Raw genomic sequence first — 17513 nt, 5'->3', positions numbered from 1 at the left:
CACTACTACCTTCTATGCACTTCCAAAAGTCCATAAACCTAGCAACCCAGAATGCCAGTTTGTGGTCAATTACTGTGTCCCTGCAGAGAGAATCTCTGATATTGTGTACCAAAACCTTCAGCCTATTACAAGTAACCCTCCCTTGTAAATAAAAAGACACCAACCATTTCCTTCACCGACTCTCCATAATTCCTGTTCCTTTACCACATGACGCCCTGCTCATCAGTGTCAATGCCAGCTCCCTTACACTAACATCCCCAATGCTCATGGCCTTATCACCATTGAACACTACCTTTCCCAATACCCAACTGAATCCAAACCCACAATCTGCTTCCTAGTCACTATGACCAACAATATCCTCACCTGCAATTACTTCTCCTTTGAAGGCATCACTTGCAAACAAATCTATGGTACAGCAATGCACACCTGCATGACGTCTTTCTATTTCTGAAGAAGGAATTTTTTTTTCCCTAATACTCTCAACATCATCTGCCATCTTGATAGAAGGGAAAGGGAATTCAACAAGACTACATGTTTTCAGAATTCCCAAACCACATTTGTAACAAAATGGATACCTATCATTTCCCAAACTGCAGAGCCTATTCGCATTTGCTGACTTGTGTTTACCTGTCAGCACTGTGACTTTGGATCAGAGTAATGTAAAAGTTGCCACAAAATGCATAAATCTCTCTTTGTGGTTATGGTGCTTTTTATGAACAAGTGTATTTTTTTAACAATGATGTGAACATGTAGGCCAATCTGAAATGTTTCATATGCTACAGTGTTGTTATTGTAGGCTGTAGCTTAGTTTTTTATTTGGTGTGCGTGTAAAGACATGTTCTATCTCTTTCAGTCAAATTATATATAGTTGAAAGTGCTTTCTCCTGAAAGCCCATGTGCTTTTGTTTTGTATTACACAATTCAGTGACATTAATGTAACCACCACCTGTGTTTGATATTAACATGCAATAACCTCTCACAGACAGATGGTGGCAGAACTAGCAGTGGAGCATTTAGAAAATGTGTCCTGGAGAGAGAGGGGGGGGGGGGGAGGGGGGTGCAAATCAGTACAGTTGTTGGTGTAATGCGGGAATGGAAAGCAATCTGTCTGTCATCCAAAAGGGTATGATTCTTGGCTTTCGGGTCAAGGGTCAAAGTTTTTTTGAAAGTTTGTAAACTGATCCCGTGCCGCTGTTGTTACAGTATACTGTACATGGCAAAATGCCGCTATCTAAAACCAGCACCAAGGCAACTGTGGTGTACCACGGGCTATAGATGACAGATGTGAGCAATGACTGCAGAGATGAGTACAGGTGAACAGATGTGCAATTGTTGAGCAACTGACTTCCCAGATGGACCAAGGGTCTACTAACAGTGTCTCTCCAATGACCGTTCAACGAATGTTGCTGTGTATGGGGCTCAGCACCAGGCACGTGGTCCACCCACCAATGCTGACTGCTGCCCATCGACGATGAAGGCTGAAATTTCCGCACTAATACCGCAACTATATTTCCATTTTGTGGCAATAGGTGGCCTTTTCAGATGAATCACGTCTTATGATCCATTGGGCAGATGACCTTTGGCATGTAAGGCCCTGCAACAATTGTCATAAGGGTCCAGACCAGAAGAGGGAGCACTATAGTGTGGGGAATGTTTTCATCACATTACCTGGGTGATTTAGTCATTCTAGAAGGCACAATGAATCAACACAATTATCCATCTATCATTTGGGGATAATGCCAAACCATTCATGCAGTTTGTTTCTTCCTTGGCACGATGGCACCAACCAGCAGAACAATGAAACATTTCACACGGCTGGTAGCATACAGGCATGATTCGAAGAGCACCAGGATAACTTTACCACATTGCCATGGCCATCAAACTCCCTGAATTTAAAACCAATTGAGAATTTGTAGGACCACCTCAGTCGGGCTGCTCACGCCAGGGATCCCCAGCTGAGAAACCTAGTGCAGTTGGCCATGGCACTGGAATTAGCATGCTCTACATCCCTGCCTTAACCATCCAGAACCTTCATTGTCTCTCTTCCTGCACACATGCCCTACAAAAGGTCGTCGTTCAGACTTTGGGCAGGTGCTCACATTAATGTGATTGGACCATGTACATCCTTCATTGTACCAATATATTTCTTTATTCCTTACATTCTCTAATTCTCTCCCTCCCTCTCTCTCTCTCTCTCTCTCTCTCTCTCTCTCTCTAACATCATTGAGATTATTTAGTGATGGGGAATCTTTGGTGGAATACAAATATTCAAGGAGTTAAGATAACAAAGTATAGTTGAAATGTTGATTCTTTGATAGGGGCATAAACAAGGCTGATAATGTTTTTAAGCTTTTGTACAATGTGCCTCTTCAGAGCTAATTACCACATCTCTTTCTTGCTGTTTTCCCCCTTGATATCAGTGTCTGATCAGGAGGACACTTCGAAAAAAATGTCATGTTTCCTCAGTATTGAAAATATTCCATGGCACGTAATTTGCCAGCAAATTCCCTAGTTCATTTTCCCAGGCTAAACAAAGTGTCTCACCAACACACTAATATTCCCCATGTTGTTGTTGTTGTTGTTGTTGTTGTTGTTGTTGTGGTCTTCAGTCCAGAGACTGGTTTGATGCAGCTATCCATGCTACTCTATCCTGTGCAAGCTGCTTCATCTCCCAGTACCTACTGCAACCTACATCCTTCTGAATCTGTTTAGTGTATTCATCTCTTGGTCTCCCTCTATGATTTGTACTCTCCACGCTGCCCTCCAATACTAAATTGGTGATCCCTTGCTGCCTCAGAATATGTCCTACCAACCGATCCCTTCTTCTAGTCAAGTTGTACCACAAATTTCTCTTCTCTCCAATTCTATTCAATACCTCCTCATTAGTTATGTGATCTACCCATCTAATCTTCAGCATTCTTCTGTAGTACCACATTTCGAAAGCTTCTATTCTATTTTTGTCTGAACTATTTATTGTCCATTTTCACTTCCATATATGGCTACACTCCATACAACTTCTTTCAGAAACGGCTTCCTGACACTTAAATCTATACTCCATGTTAACAAATTTCTCTTCTTCAGAAACACTTTCCTTGCCATTGCCAGTCTACATTTTATGTCCTCTCTACTTCGACCATCGTCAGTTATTTTGCTCCCCAAACAGCAAAACTCCTATACTACTTTAAGTGTCTCGTTTCCTAATCTAATTCCCTCAGCATCACCCGACTTAATTAGACTACATTCCATTATTCTCGTTTTGCTTTTGTCGACGTTCATCTTATATCTACCTTTTAAGACACTGTCCATTCCGTTCAGCTGCTCTTCCAGGTCCTTTGCTGTCTCTGACAGAATTACAATGTCATCGGCAAACCTCAGAATTTTTATTTCTTCTCCATGGATTTTAATTCCTACTCCAAATTTTTCTTTTGTTTCCTTTACTACTTGCTCAATATACAGATTGAATGACATAGGGGATAGGCTACAACCCTGTCTCACTCCCTTCCCAAGTACTGCTTCCCTTTCATGCCCCTAGACTCTTATAACTGCAATTTGGTTTCTGTACAAATTGTAAATAGCCTTTCGCTCCCTGTATTTTACCCCTGCCACCTTCAGAATTTGAAATAGAGTATTCCAGTCAACATTGTCAAAAGCTTTCTCTAAGTCTACAAATGCTAGAAAGGTAGGTTTGCCTTTCCTTAATCTATTTTCTAAGATAAGTTGTAGGGTCAGTATTGCCTCACATGTTCCAACATTTCTACGGAATCCAAACTGATCTTCCCCGAGGTTGGCTTCTACCAGTTTTTCCATTCGTCTGTAAAGAATGTGTGTTAGTATTTTGCAGCCGTGGCTTAATAAACGGATAGTTCGGTAATTTTCACATCTGTCAACTCCTACTTTCTTCGGGATTGGAATTATTATATTCTTTTTGAAGTCTGAGGGCGTTTCGCCTGTCTCATACATCTTGCTCACCAGATGGTAGAATTTTGTCAGGGTTGGCTCTCCCAAGGCTATCAGTAGTTGTAATGGAATGCTGTCTACTCCCGGGGCCTTGTTTCGACTCGGGTCTTTCAGTGCTCTGTCAAACTCTTCACACAATATCATATCTCCCATTTCATCTCCATCTACATCCTCTTCCATTTCCATAATATTGTCCTCAAGAGCATCGTCCTTGTATAGACCCTCTATATACTCCTTCCACCTTTGCCTTCCCTTCTTTGCTTAGAACTGGATTTCCATCTGAGCTCTTGATATTCATGCAAGTGGTTCTCTTTTCTCCAAAGGTCTCTTTTAATTTTCCTGTAGGCAGTATCTATCGTACCCCTAGTGATATACGCCTCTACATCCTCACATTTGTCCTCTAGCCATCCCTGCTTAGCTATTTTGCACTTCCTGTCGATCTCATTTTTGAGACGTTTGTATTCCTTTTTGCCTGCTTCATTTACTGCATTTTTGTATTTTCTCCTTTGATCAATTAAATTCAGTATCTCTTTTGTTACCCAAGGATTTCTGTTAGCCCTCGTCTTTTTACGCACTTGGTCCTCTGCTGCTTTCACTATTTCATCTCTCAAAGCTACCCATTCTTTTCTTTCCCCCATTCTTGTCAATCGTTCCCTAATGCTCTCCCTGAAACTCTCTACAACCTCTGGTTCTGTCAGTTTATCCAGGTCCCATCTCCTTAAATTGCCACCTTTTTTGCAGTTTCTTTAGTTTTAATCTACAGTTCATAACCAATAGATTGTGGTCAGAGTCCACATCTGCCCCTGGTTCCTAAATCTCTGTCTGACCATTATATAATCTATTTGAAACCTGTCAGTATCTCCAGGCTTCTTCCATGTATACAACCTTCTTTTATGATTCTTGAACCAAGTGTTAGCTATGATTAAGTTATGCCCTGTGCAAAATTCTACCAGGCGGGTTCCTCTTTCATTCCTCACCCCCATTCCATATTCACCTACTGCATTTCCTTCTCTTCCTATTCCTACTATCGAATTCGTCACCCATGACTATTAAATTTTCGTTTCCCTTAACTAGCTGAATAATTTCTTTTATCTGATCACACATTTCATAAATCTCTTCATCATTTGTGGAGCTAGTCGGCATATAAACTTGTACTACTGTGGTAGGCGTGTGTTTCGTATCTATCCCAGCCACAATAATGCGTTCACTATGCTGTTTGTAGTAGCTTATCCGCATTCCTATTTTTTTTATTCATTATTAAACCTACTCCTGAATTACCCCTATTTGATTTTGTTTTTATAATCCTGTATTCACCTGACCAGAAGTCTTGTTCTTCCTGCCACCGAACTTCACTAATTCCCACTATATCTAACTTTAACCTATCCATTTCCCTTTTTAAATTTTCTAACCTACCTGCCCGATTAAGGGATCTGACATTCCACGCTCCTACCCGTAGAACGCCAGTTGTCTTTCTCCTGATAACAACGTCCTCCTTAGTAGTCCTCGCCCACAGATCCGAATGGGGTACTATTTTACATCCGGAATATTTTACCCAAGGGGACGCCATCATCATTTAACCATACAGTAAAGCTGCATGCCCTCAGGAAAAAGTACGGCTGTAGTTTCCCCCTTGCTTTCAGCCGTTCGCAGTACCAGCTCAGCAAGGCTGTTTTGGTTAGTGTTACAAGGCCAGACCAGTCAATCATCCAGACTGCTGCACCTGCAACTACTGAAAAGGCTGCTGCTCCTCTTCAGGAACCACACATTTGTCTGGCCTCTCAACAGATACCCCTCCATTGTGGTTGCACCTACGGTACGGCTATCTGTATCTTTGAAGAACAGAAAAAAAACTTCTCCATATATTTTCTTAAAAGTTGTATCATGTCTATCTAATTTTTAGGGTTCTGTTATTCATTAGGTAAAAATGGTACCCATATAGGATCACTTTGTTGTCTGTCTGTTTTACTGTTAAAAACCCATTTTCTCAGGAAAGGGTAGATATATCAAGTTGAAATTTGTGTCACAGATATACGGCCCCTTGGCAGTGTAAAGATTGAAGTTTCCAAGTCAACCCAATCACAAGATATGGCCGTGAATGTCACATCTTTTGATACTAGCAAACTCACTCATCAGAACCTATCAGGTTCTTCCAAATGGCCTAGAACCATAAAATGTGGCAAGAAATGCGGTTTCATAGCACAGCTAAAGGAAAAAATTAGAACATTTTTAATTTGTAGTTATATAGGGGAAAAAATATCGTTTGTTGTCCAACCGTCTGTCTATTTTTCTCAGGAATACATAGAAGTATCAAGTTGAAAGCTATACTTTTGAACTCATTTATATATTTAATTGTGTTAACCATTGTTGAGTGCAATAAAGAAGTGAATGGCAAAGCAATACCACTACTGAGTGATAGACAGCCATGACTTTGAACTGTATTGTGTTTGCTGTTGGTCTGTCTTGACAATCACTTTCATTTATTGAGTGCTCAAACCCCATAAAAATTTTTTGATTTGTCAAGATTGCCTGTATGAAGATTTGAATGGTCAGTAGGCAAATGTATTGAGTAAACTAGATGATCAGAATTTGACAGTTTGGGAATAATCATTGTTGAAAGTTATGGTTTACTTTAGGCTTCTGCTTTAATTTCTCTCCATATCATTATGCCATTAGCAAATACTGCAGTGTAAATAATTATGGTTTCTTCCTCTTTACCATGAATTGAACCAATAAAATAAAAGTTTAGAAGCATTTTATAAGGCAAGCTGTGGGAGCATTCTATCATCAGTCATGCTACTTCTCATTCATTTGAGAAAGTTCATGGAATTAAACCCATTGGTTTCATTTATGAACTTTTTTTATTTTTCAGTTACTGCTAATATTTTATTATTAATTAACACAAGTAAAACTCTGAAAGTCACAGTTCAAGTGTGTCAGTATACTTGTATTATTTTTAAATGTGTATTATTGCAGGTTGGTGGTGCAGCTGGTGATGCTGCTCGTATGTCAGCTCTTCATGTCAACTGCCAAGTTATGCTGGCGCGTGTGTTAGAGTCTCGCCTGTGGGCTAGTCCAGGAGCGCTTGCCAGCCAGCAGGGCGCTGCTGTCCGCACAAACATCACACAGCTCCTGCATGACTGTCTTAGGTGAGCAACTGTCTGTGAATATATGAAACTTTGTTGTACATAAATATTGTAAAAACATATATTGCATAACAGTTTATGAAAATGAGGACTGCTTGTTGGGTAGTAGAAGTATAATGATTGAGGAATTTGAGGACGCAGAACCACAGGTTCATTCTTTGGGACAGTGAAAGAGGAGCTGTAGGATGATTGAGCTGTTGCTTTGTCAAAAAGGAAGAAGGAAAGAGAAACTCGAGGACAGTGGGGAAAAAAACTGTGCACTACAGTAAGAGAAGCAGCCCAGTACCATGTTTAGATTCTGCGATCTAATGCAGTGAGTGTGGCATGACAATTACTTTGTCTTCTTTAGAAGTGTTCACATTCGTAGCTGGATTGAAAGTAATGAACATGGCTCAAATAAACATTTTTACAAGTCTTTTTTTTCAGACTGTTGTTGTTAAAGCAACAACATGGAATAACTGATTTTTCCAGTTTTTGGTCAGTTGGCATACTTGACTATGTGCACCTATGAATTTCAAGGGAATAATGGGCTTTAAACTGCTTCAAATGAACATTAAGCTGACATAATACTTGCATAAGTCAATGATGGGTGCAGTGATTGGCACTGCCAATCACACACTCACAAAAAGCTCTGTTTTTATACACTACTTGCAAGTGAGCAACAGTTTCTTTCTTTAAAAAAAAGATTGTTTTGTGAAACACTATCCAGTTCCATCAACTTAAGTCTTGACTTTCGAACTGCCTACCAGTATGGAGAGAGATGTAACAAGCAGTAACAATGTGCTGTGGCTGCACACACTTTTTCGTTTGCTTGGCAAATCGACACAGACTTTGTATTGTTTCTTCAATGAATCTATGTTGTTAAATTCTCTGTAATGATTTATTCTCGTGTATTCATTAATTATAATTTTTCAACTGTTTTAGAAATTTTTATTCACAACAGAATTATCAAATAAATTTAACCACTATTATGATAAGTTGAAACTTTTAGTTTAGAGTTTAGAATAAAGCAATTAAATTACATCTTGTATTGATTCTTGGTTTGTGGGAGGCTCTCTGTTCCAAGTCCCAGTCCAGGACACAGTTATTATTTTCAGAAAGATTCATTTCAGCAATTGGCCATGGCCAAGCCACTTTTATGTAACCTTTGTACAACATGTGTTAGCCTAGCAAGATTGAGCTGGGCCATAAGTCATGGTTGTAGTTATGAGGATAAGAGACTTTTCTGCAGAAGGCAGGAATATTACCCTGAAAACCAGCCTGAACACAGTTTAATCAGAAAAAGGAATTGATATGTTGCAATATTGAGAGATTTTTCTGTAGAAATCTAAACTCACAAAGTATTAATGTAACTTTGTTGTGTAAGGAACAGCATCACGTAGTTTGTTGTGGTGTATTAAACATATTTACTGTTTTTAATGCAGTTAGTTGTATGTAGTTTCCTGGAACATTTTTCATGTTCTCTTCATCAAGTGTCTCTGTGAATCTGTTTTCTCAGTCTGTACGACCCAAAAGTTGACATAATTGACTGCCCCACTGTCACTTTTAATATCCCACATTTTCATACCTGACCAGTTGCATTAATTAATTATTGCTTTGTCTTACCGTATTTGGCTACCTCTCACATGATACTGGATGCTGAATAGATTTCCCCTCTGAACATTTGACAAGTTCAGTTTCCCTGCTCGTCCCTTGACATACAAACTCTGATTTCAAAAGCTGATGTGAATATGCTTTCCTATGTTTCAATTTCTCTTCTGTTGCTTGCCAATACGATGAAGAGACATGTGGAGATCCTGAAGAAACGAGCTACACTTGTGTCCTATGCTCTACAGAATTTTACTGGTTCCCCTTTGCTTCCAAGATGAGTTTTGTAGAAACTGAATCTCGGGGACAAAAAGGAGAGTTCCAGAATGCCTGTGTTATGCTGTTTTGAGTTGAGAGGTACTGGCCTGCTGAAACCTCATCCTCCCCTCCCCCCCCCCCCCCCTCCCACACACTACACACACACACACACACACACACACACACACACACGCGCACACATTATTGGAAGTTTCGTGTTGTATGTATTGAACCTACCACTTGAAAATATTGATACAAACATTTTTTTAACTCGTCTTTTTAACCACCATTGTCATTGCAGGTTACAATATCTTTTCATAGGAGTGAGTGAAGACGACTTGGCACTTGTAAAGCAGTTGAAGTTGAAGGCACTAGCTTTACAGCTAGTATACATAGTACGTTGCAGTAATTCATCTGCACTTGCTCTTTGTGACCACTTCCTTGAGCAAGTTGAGGATGTACACAGGTAAGTTTTCATTTGAAAATTTAAATTATGTAATGAATTAAACTAGATTTTATTTTGAAATCTACATGATGATAGCATACTGCTACCTCTCCTTGTTGTTTGACACTTTAATATCTGCACTGTCATGAGGACGCTACTACTCTACTCTGTTAGTTGGGCACTTTACTAGCTGATGGTGGCACAATAATGGCATGGAGCAGAACCTCATGGGAAGAAATGAAAACTCGCTTCGTGAGTCAATCGATTGGAAGCAGAAAGTCCAAACCCTCATGCAGACATCCATGGGATGCTCGGCTTACAGCTGCCTGCAGGTAAACATTTCTGTGGTTGGGGATACTAAAGATACAGTCAGAAGTACCCGTTACAGTAACACAGTTTTGTTGCTGGGTCATTGAAGTGGGCAGTGCAGAAAGGATCCCTCTTGTTATTGGTTGTTAGCTTTGTTGCATTAGTACGGGGCTGCTTAGATGGAAGCAAAAGTTGTTCCAGATCATACGAGGTAAAATATGAATTATAATTGTTGCTGGGTCATTGAAGTGGGCAGTGCAGAAAGGATCCTCTTGTTATTGGTTGTTAGCTTTGTTTCATTAGTACGAGGCTGCTTAGATGGAAGCAAAAGTTGTTCCAAATCATGCGAGGTAAAAGATGACGTTGTTTGAAACAGCCTCAAAGTGTTAAAAGGGGGTCTTCATTCATTCCAATTTGTGTTTGCAGTGACCTTAATATTTCTTTCTTATTGTCACTGAGATGCGTAACATCAAAGACAAAAAGCTATATGACTGTTTTTTGTCTCAAGATGTCATTTTATGCTAACATAGATAACATGCATTTAAAAACAGATGTTTGCTTTGTCTTTCTCAGATAGTTGAACTAGTATAAAATCCCTGAATGTCCAGCTAAGTGCCATTCTTTAAAAGATATGACATTTAAAACGTTGGCTGCTGAACTGAGCACTGCATCCTTATCTACTTGTTTGGACCTCTGCCAGGGCTTGGGTTACCAAAGTAGCCTACCTTGCTCTGTGGTGAACATTTTAGAGTGCTTTCTGCAATGTCTTCTTCTGCCACTAAGATTTTTCCCCACCGAGATGAGCATTATTGTTAGCATAAAAATTAGTTTCGGGCTTTGAACTTCACTGCGAAGTTGTGGTAGTTACAAATCCACAGATATGTAAACATGGCTTTTCCTTTAATAGTTTCTGATCCAATTCTGGTAACCCATTTAGAAAATTATGTGTTGCTTTCAATATACACCAGTAGTGTGGTGTCCCTTCATATGGGTTGTCCAGCAAAGAAGTCCCTGATTTCAAAATTAAATATCTTGAAAACTAAGAGTGATAGATGAGTGCAACAAATGATATATTTATTAGGAAAGCTATAAGGACTTAAGCAGTAATTGTACAGAAGTTTCAAAATAGTTTGGAAGGCTGCTAATGGATAGGCTGTAATTGCAAATATAGTGCCTGTAAATGTGTACTGCAACTCAGAGCAATTAGTTCCACAATTGAAACATGAAAGGAGGTTAACATATCGAGGGAAGAGGTTGAAGTCATGTCTTCCACTGAACTATGTGTCTTTCTGGTACTGGAATACCACAGATCAGAAGAAGTCCTACGGCATCAAGGCACAGTTTTCAGTTATAATTTAATCTTCCAAAAGGACCCAATGTGAAAACCATTTGCAAGCTCTTCACCAGATTCCAATGGACAGGCAGTTTGGCTGATGTTCTAGTAGGTAGTGTTGGACCCTGGCAAACTAGAGATACTCCTGAAAATATCGCCTCAGTTTCTGGAATTTTTCAGCAAAATCCAAGGAAATCCTTCCAAAGAAATGCAGCAGAGACTGATTTGAAGCATTCCAGCATGCAGAAAGTACTGAGACAGAGCCTACAAGTTTCCATTCAAAATATAAAGCCACCAGGACATACCTATATGAGCTGTGTGACTAAGGGCTGACTTTGTAACCCAGATTCTCACAATGATTGACAATGAAGGATTTGATTTTGATTGCATCTGGTTCATAGATGAAACAGCTTCACCATGAATGGGGTTGTGAATAAACAAAACTGACAATGTTGAGGTTCTGAAAATCTCTATTTTTGTGTGAAGCAGAACCACTGTATTCTCTCAAAGTTACTGTTTGGGATGTGATATGCAGCAGAGGCATTATTGGCCCTTTTTCCTTGTGAGAAACGGTCAGTAGTGAATGTTCCATTGCAATTTTGGATCATTTTGCTGCCATACAGCTAGCATTGGAGGATCAACCAGGTACTGAGTCATTCATGCAGTATGGGGTCAGATCACATTGGACCAAATAGATGCATTACTTTCTCGATGAATACTTCGGGAATAGAGTTGTTGCATTGGATTATTGTAAACTTACTGGTGCACAGATGGCTTGGCATCCATATTCATCCAATCTGACTCCAACAACGTTTTAGGGGGCCACATTGAAAGATACTGTTTGCCGGAACCATTCCAACATGATGGACAAGCTTGCATCAGCGATCTGTGTGACATCTGAATACGATTACATTGAGACACTACACGATTTTATGGTAAATTTCATTGCTCGTTTGTGCAACCTCTCTACTGAAAGTGGTGGACATTTCGAAAAGATTATGAGATAATTGCAAAGACTGCATGTGCTACATGAGTTTAATTACACACATTGATACCGTTTGAGCCGCACAGTGTACAGCACCATCTCTTAGCAGTTTTTTGAACTGTTTCGAACTTCTGGACAAAATTCTTACAGCTTTAACAATAAACATACCTTTTGTTGCACTCATATTTTGATCTTTGTTTTTGAGATATTTAATATGCTATTTGCATCTATTCTTCACTCAACTAAAACAAGAAATAAACAAATTTGATTTAAGTTAAATGATTATTTCTATAGCACATGTTATGAAATATTTTCCATTGGTGTGTAGATTACGCTGTTTCTTTGTTGATGAGAGATATAGGCCATCTGTGATATAATTTTTATTTGTGGTACTTATGTAAGCAAATGCATACTGTTACTTTGTATGGTGAACAAGATACACTGCTTGTCTGTGATATCAGTCTCATATACAGGGTGGTCCATTGATAGTGACGGGGCCAAATATCTCATGAAATAAGCATCAAACGAAAAAACTGCAAAGAACGAAACTCTTCTTGAAGGGGGAAACCAGAAGGCGCTATGGTTAGCCCACTAGATGGCGCTGCCATAGGTCAAACGGATATCAACTGAGTTTTTTAAAATAGGAACCCCCATTTTTATTACATATTCGTGTAGTACGTAAATAAATATGAATGTTTTAGTTGGACCACTTTTTTCACTTTGTAATAGATGGCACTGTAATAGTCACAAACGTATAAGTACGTGGTATCACGTAACATTCCGCCAGTGCAGACGGTATTTGCTTCGTGATGTATTACCCATGTTAAAATGGACCGTTTACCAATTGCAGAAAAGGTCGATGTCATGTTAAAGTATGGCAATTGTGATCAAAATGTTCAACGGGCATGTGCTTTGTATGCTGCTCGGTATCCTGGACGACATCATCCAAGTGTCCAGACCGTTTGCCGGATAGTTACGTTATTTAAGGAAACTGGAAATGTTCAGCCACATGTGAAATGTCAACCACGACCTGCAACAAATGATGATGCCCAAGTAGGTGTTTTAGCTGCTGTCGCGGCTAATCCGCACATCAGTATCAGACAAATTGCGTGAGAATCGGGAATCTCAAAAGCGTCGGTGTTGAGAATTGCACCCGTATCATATTTCTATGCACCAGGAATTGCATGGCGATGACTTTGAACGTCGTATACTGTTCTGCCACTGGGCACAAGAGAAATTACGTGACGATGACAGATTTTTTGCACGCATTCTATTTAGCGACGAAGCGTCATTCACCAACAGCAGTAGCGTAAACCAGCATAATATGTGCTATTGGGCAATGGAAAATCCATGATGGCTGTGACAAGTGGAACATCAGTGACCTTGGCAGGTTAATGTATGGTGTGGCATTATGGAAGGGAGGATAATTGGCCCCCATTTTATAGATGGCAATCTAAATGGTACAATGTATGCTGATTTCCTACGTAATGTTCTACCGATGTTGCTACAAGATGTTTCACTGCATGAGAGAATGGCGATGTACTTACATGATGGATGTCTGGCACATAGCTCGCATGCGGTTGAAAAGGTATTGAATAGCATATTTCACGACAGGTGGATTGGTCGTCGAAGCACCATACCATGGCCCGCACGTTCACCGGATCTGATGTCCCCGGATTTCTTTCTATGGGAAAGTTGAAGGATAGTTGCTATCGTGATCCACCGACAATGACTGACAACATTAGTCAGAGCATTGTCAATGCATGTGCGAACATTACGGAAGGTGAACTACTCGCTGTTGAGAGGAATGTCGTTACACGTGTTTCCAAATGCATTGAGGTTGACGGACATCATTTTGAGCATTTGTTGCTCTAATGTGGTATTTACAGGCAATCATGCTGTAACAGCATGCATTCTCAGAAATGATAAGTTCACAAAGGTACATGTATCACAATGGAACAACCGAAATAAAATGTTCAAACGTACCTGCGTTCTGTATTTTAATTTTAAAAACCTACCTGTTACCGAACTTTCGTCTAAAATTGTGAGCCATATGTTTGTGACTGTTACAGTGCCATCTATCATAAAGCGAAAAAGTGGTCCAACTAAAACATTCATATTTCTTTATGTACTACACGAATATGTAATAAAAAATGGGGGTTCCTATTTTAAAAAATGCAGTTAATATCCGTTTGACCTATGGCAGCGCCATCTAGTGGCCCAACCATAGTACCATATTGTTTTCCCCTTCAAGCTAGACAAGTTTCGTTCTTTGTAGTTTTTTCGTTTGATGCTTATTTTGTGAGATATTTGGCCCGGTCACAATCAATGGACCACCCTATATAAATATTGGTATTTGTTTTGAATCACATTAAGAACATGCTTTTATTGTATTGCAAGATTTATTTGATTGCTTCATGAATGATTTTTCTCAAGACTATTGAGTGCTTAGTTACTAGAGGAGGACAGATTTCCTGTCTGTAAGTACACTATGTAAACAGTACATTTATGGCACTGCTCTTATCCTGTCGAGGAATTTGGCAGTGCATCTTGTAAAGTTCTGATAACTTCTTGTCGATTGGAAATGAATGACAAGTTATCTGCAGTTGTACAATAAAATCTTCAAGGTCATGGAAATCAAGTTGCATGAACAAGTTTTGTAAATACATGAATAATTCTGTATAATAAATAGACGATCATTTAGTATTTTTGTCTATTTGACACAATGTAGGCTATATTTTAACATGTACTCCACAAGTGAAAGAGACATCTGCAGTATGTGTATTTGTCAGCACAGTAATTATCTTGGGACAAACTCCAAAGTTTTAAAGCAAATGTGCAAAGATCTTTACATGCAGTGTGTATATTTTACATCCTTCTTCTTTTTTATCTGGAATTTGAACCAGCAATGGCGAAGTTAAAAATACATTTAATCTTTTTCTTGGTTGTTCCTCCCCCCCCCCCCTTCCCCCCAAGAAATGTATTGATTCTTGTTATTCTATTTTCATTCATCCTGTTCTGATGATTAATTGTTTGTCTTTGTGTGGTAAGGCTCAAAACAGGTGCCACACTTTGTGTTTCCAGCAAACCATGCATCTACCCATTAGGGTATCTTTCATGGAGTGCTCATTTGTTCTGACATTTGGAAATTGCATCCCCGAAAATCATAGAAGATTATCATCCCAGCATCCTTTCCTGCAGGCTTTTCTGCAGTCGCCAGCCGGGGTGGCCAAGCTGTTCTAGGCGCTACAGTCTGGAACCGCTGGACCGCTACGGTCGCAGGTTTGAATCCTGCCATGGGCATGGATGTGTGTGATGTCCTTAGGTTTAAGTAGTTCCAAGTTCTAGGGGACTGATTACCTCAGATGTTAAGTCCCATAGGGCTCAGAGCCATTTGAACCATTTTTTTTCTGCAGTCTGTTGCATGTTATTGTTGTTGTTCATGGAGGTGGTGGTGGTGTGCTCTTCAGTCTGAAGTCTGATTTAATGCAGCTGTCCATGCTAGTCCACCCTGTGCAGTCCTCTTCATCTCTACATATCCTACATCCATTTGAACCTAATTGCCATACACCCCCCACCCCTCCCCTCCAAAGGCCAATGTTTATTGTATTCAGGCCACAGGCTAAATGCGCTGTTCACAATTTTCATCCTGTTACTGACCAATATAGAACATAAGCATTTAAAATGAATAGGTCAGCAATGTGAAAAAATAAATTTTCATAATGTATCAGTTTTTCACATCAGTTTAACCATACAGTATGTGATAAAAAGTACCTGGACACCCCCTAAAACATACATTTTTCCAAGTAGGTGCATTGTGCTGTCACCTATTGCCAGGTACTCCATATCAGCAACCTCAGCAATCATTAGACATTGAGAGAGCGCAGAATGGGGCACTCCGCAGAACTCACGGACTTCGGACATGGTCAGGTGATTGGGTGTCACTTGTGTCATATGTTTGTACACAAGATCTCCACATTCCTAAACATCCCAAGGTCCACTGTTTCCGATGTGATAGTGAAGTGGAAACATGAATGGAGACGTCTAGCACTTCTGCCTGCTTGTGTAATGCCAACAGTAAAATTAGGAGGCAGTGGTGTTATGGTGTGGTCGTGTTTTTTGTGGAGGGGGCTTGCACTCCTTGTTTTGCATGGCACTATTACAGCACAGGCCTACATTGATGTTTTAAGCACCTTCTTGCTTCCTACTGTTGAAGAGCAATTTGGGGAAGGCAATTGCACTTTCAACACGATCGAGCACCTGTTCATAGTGCACGGCCTGTGGTGGAGTGGTTACGCGACAATAATATCCCTGTAATGGACTGGCCTGCACAGAGTCCTGACCTGAATCCTATTGAATACTTTTGGGATGTTTTGGAACACCAACTTCATGCCAGGCCTCACCGACCGACATTGATACCTCTCCTCAGTGCAGCACTCCGTGAAGAATGAGCTACCATTCCCCAAGAAACCTTCCAGCACCTGATTGAACGTATGCCTGCGAGAGTGGAAGCTGTCACCAAGGGTAAGGGTGGGCAAACACCAACAGTTAAAAAAAAAGTTAAAAGAATTTCTGAATGACAAATCCTTCTACTCTAAAGATGAATTTTTAGATATGAAGTAGTAATTATAAAACCTTATTTAAACTGACACGTTCCACATCATTATGAAGTGTTGTACTCATGATATATGGAACAAGTATTAATGTAATGTAAAGCATAATATTAGTGAACATAAAATAAATATCTCTCATTTCAACTACTTCTGAAATTTTGGCAGGTTGATCTTTCCTATGAACAGTAATACATGCATTTGTCTCATAGTTGTGAAGACAGGGGGGAAAATCTGAGCTTGAATACCAACTGTTGATCTAAAGACCATGTGTTTGTTTAAGCTGGGACTTCATAAGACTTGCCAATATATCACCACTTTTCTGCTAATTGTAGAACCCAGTTTCTGTTGTTATCCCTGTATTGATGGAATGATTGTTTTGAAAGATAAAGTGCCTTTCAATAATAATAGGTTTTTGTCAGCTCAAAGCTACTGATGCAGATTAAATACACAGCAGAGTGTTGCAATAGCTTTATAGAGAATGTTCGTGATTTTGAGTAATGCATCTCCTCTGATGTTGGCAGAGTTGTCACTGAATTGTAACATTCGCAAAAGAAACATAGAATCATCTCTGCATGTAACTTCACTGATAACTATAGTGTTCAGAAGATCACAGCTGGATCTATTTCGCTAACTTTTAGCCTTTTCATGCTATTCACAACTAAAACTTTTTAAGTATACATTTGTGTATTATAAGCTTTAGCTGTAACTGCAAGCATGTGAAACTAAATGAGAACTCTTTATACCAGTTCATTGCTGAATGACTGTAGCGAACAGTGGCCATTTAAGGGCACTGTATATACCTCTAGGTACGTGACATAGCTTGTATTTCAGTAGTTAATTATTTCAGGCTGTATGCCCTAGCATACTACTATAAGCCCGTAAA

At 39.6% G+C, this 17513-nt stretch overlaps 1 protein-coding gene across 1 annotated transcript in view; it reads left to right on the top strand.

The window, feature by feature from the left end:
* LOC124596391 (integrator complex subunit 4) overlaps nt 1-17513 on the top strand; it is a 108005-nt gene that overhangs the window by 88385 nt on the left and 2107 nt on the right. The window contains exons 14-15 of the mRNA XM_047135516.1: nt 6931-7103; nt 9247-9411. Of these exons, the coding sequence (XP_046991472.1) occupies nt 6931-7103; nt 9247-9411 (338 nt within the window). The remainder of the gene's footprint in view (nt 1-6930; nt 7104-9246; nt 9412-17513) is intronic.

Source organism: Schistocerca americana, chromosome 2 (genome assembly GCF_021461395.2).
Source record: "Schistocerca americana isolate TAMUIC-IGC-003095 chromosome 2, iqSchAmer2.1, whole genome shotgun sequence".
Taxonomy (NCBI): domain Eukaryota; kingdom Metazoa; phylum Arthropoda; class Insecta; order Orthoptera; family Acrididae; genus Schistocerca; species Schistocerca americana.
Note: the sequence above shows the minus strand (reverse complement) of the source record. Positions and strands in the feature narration are given on the sequence as shown.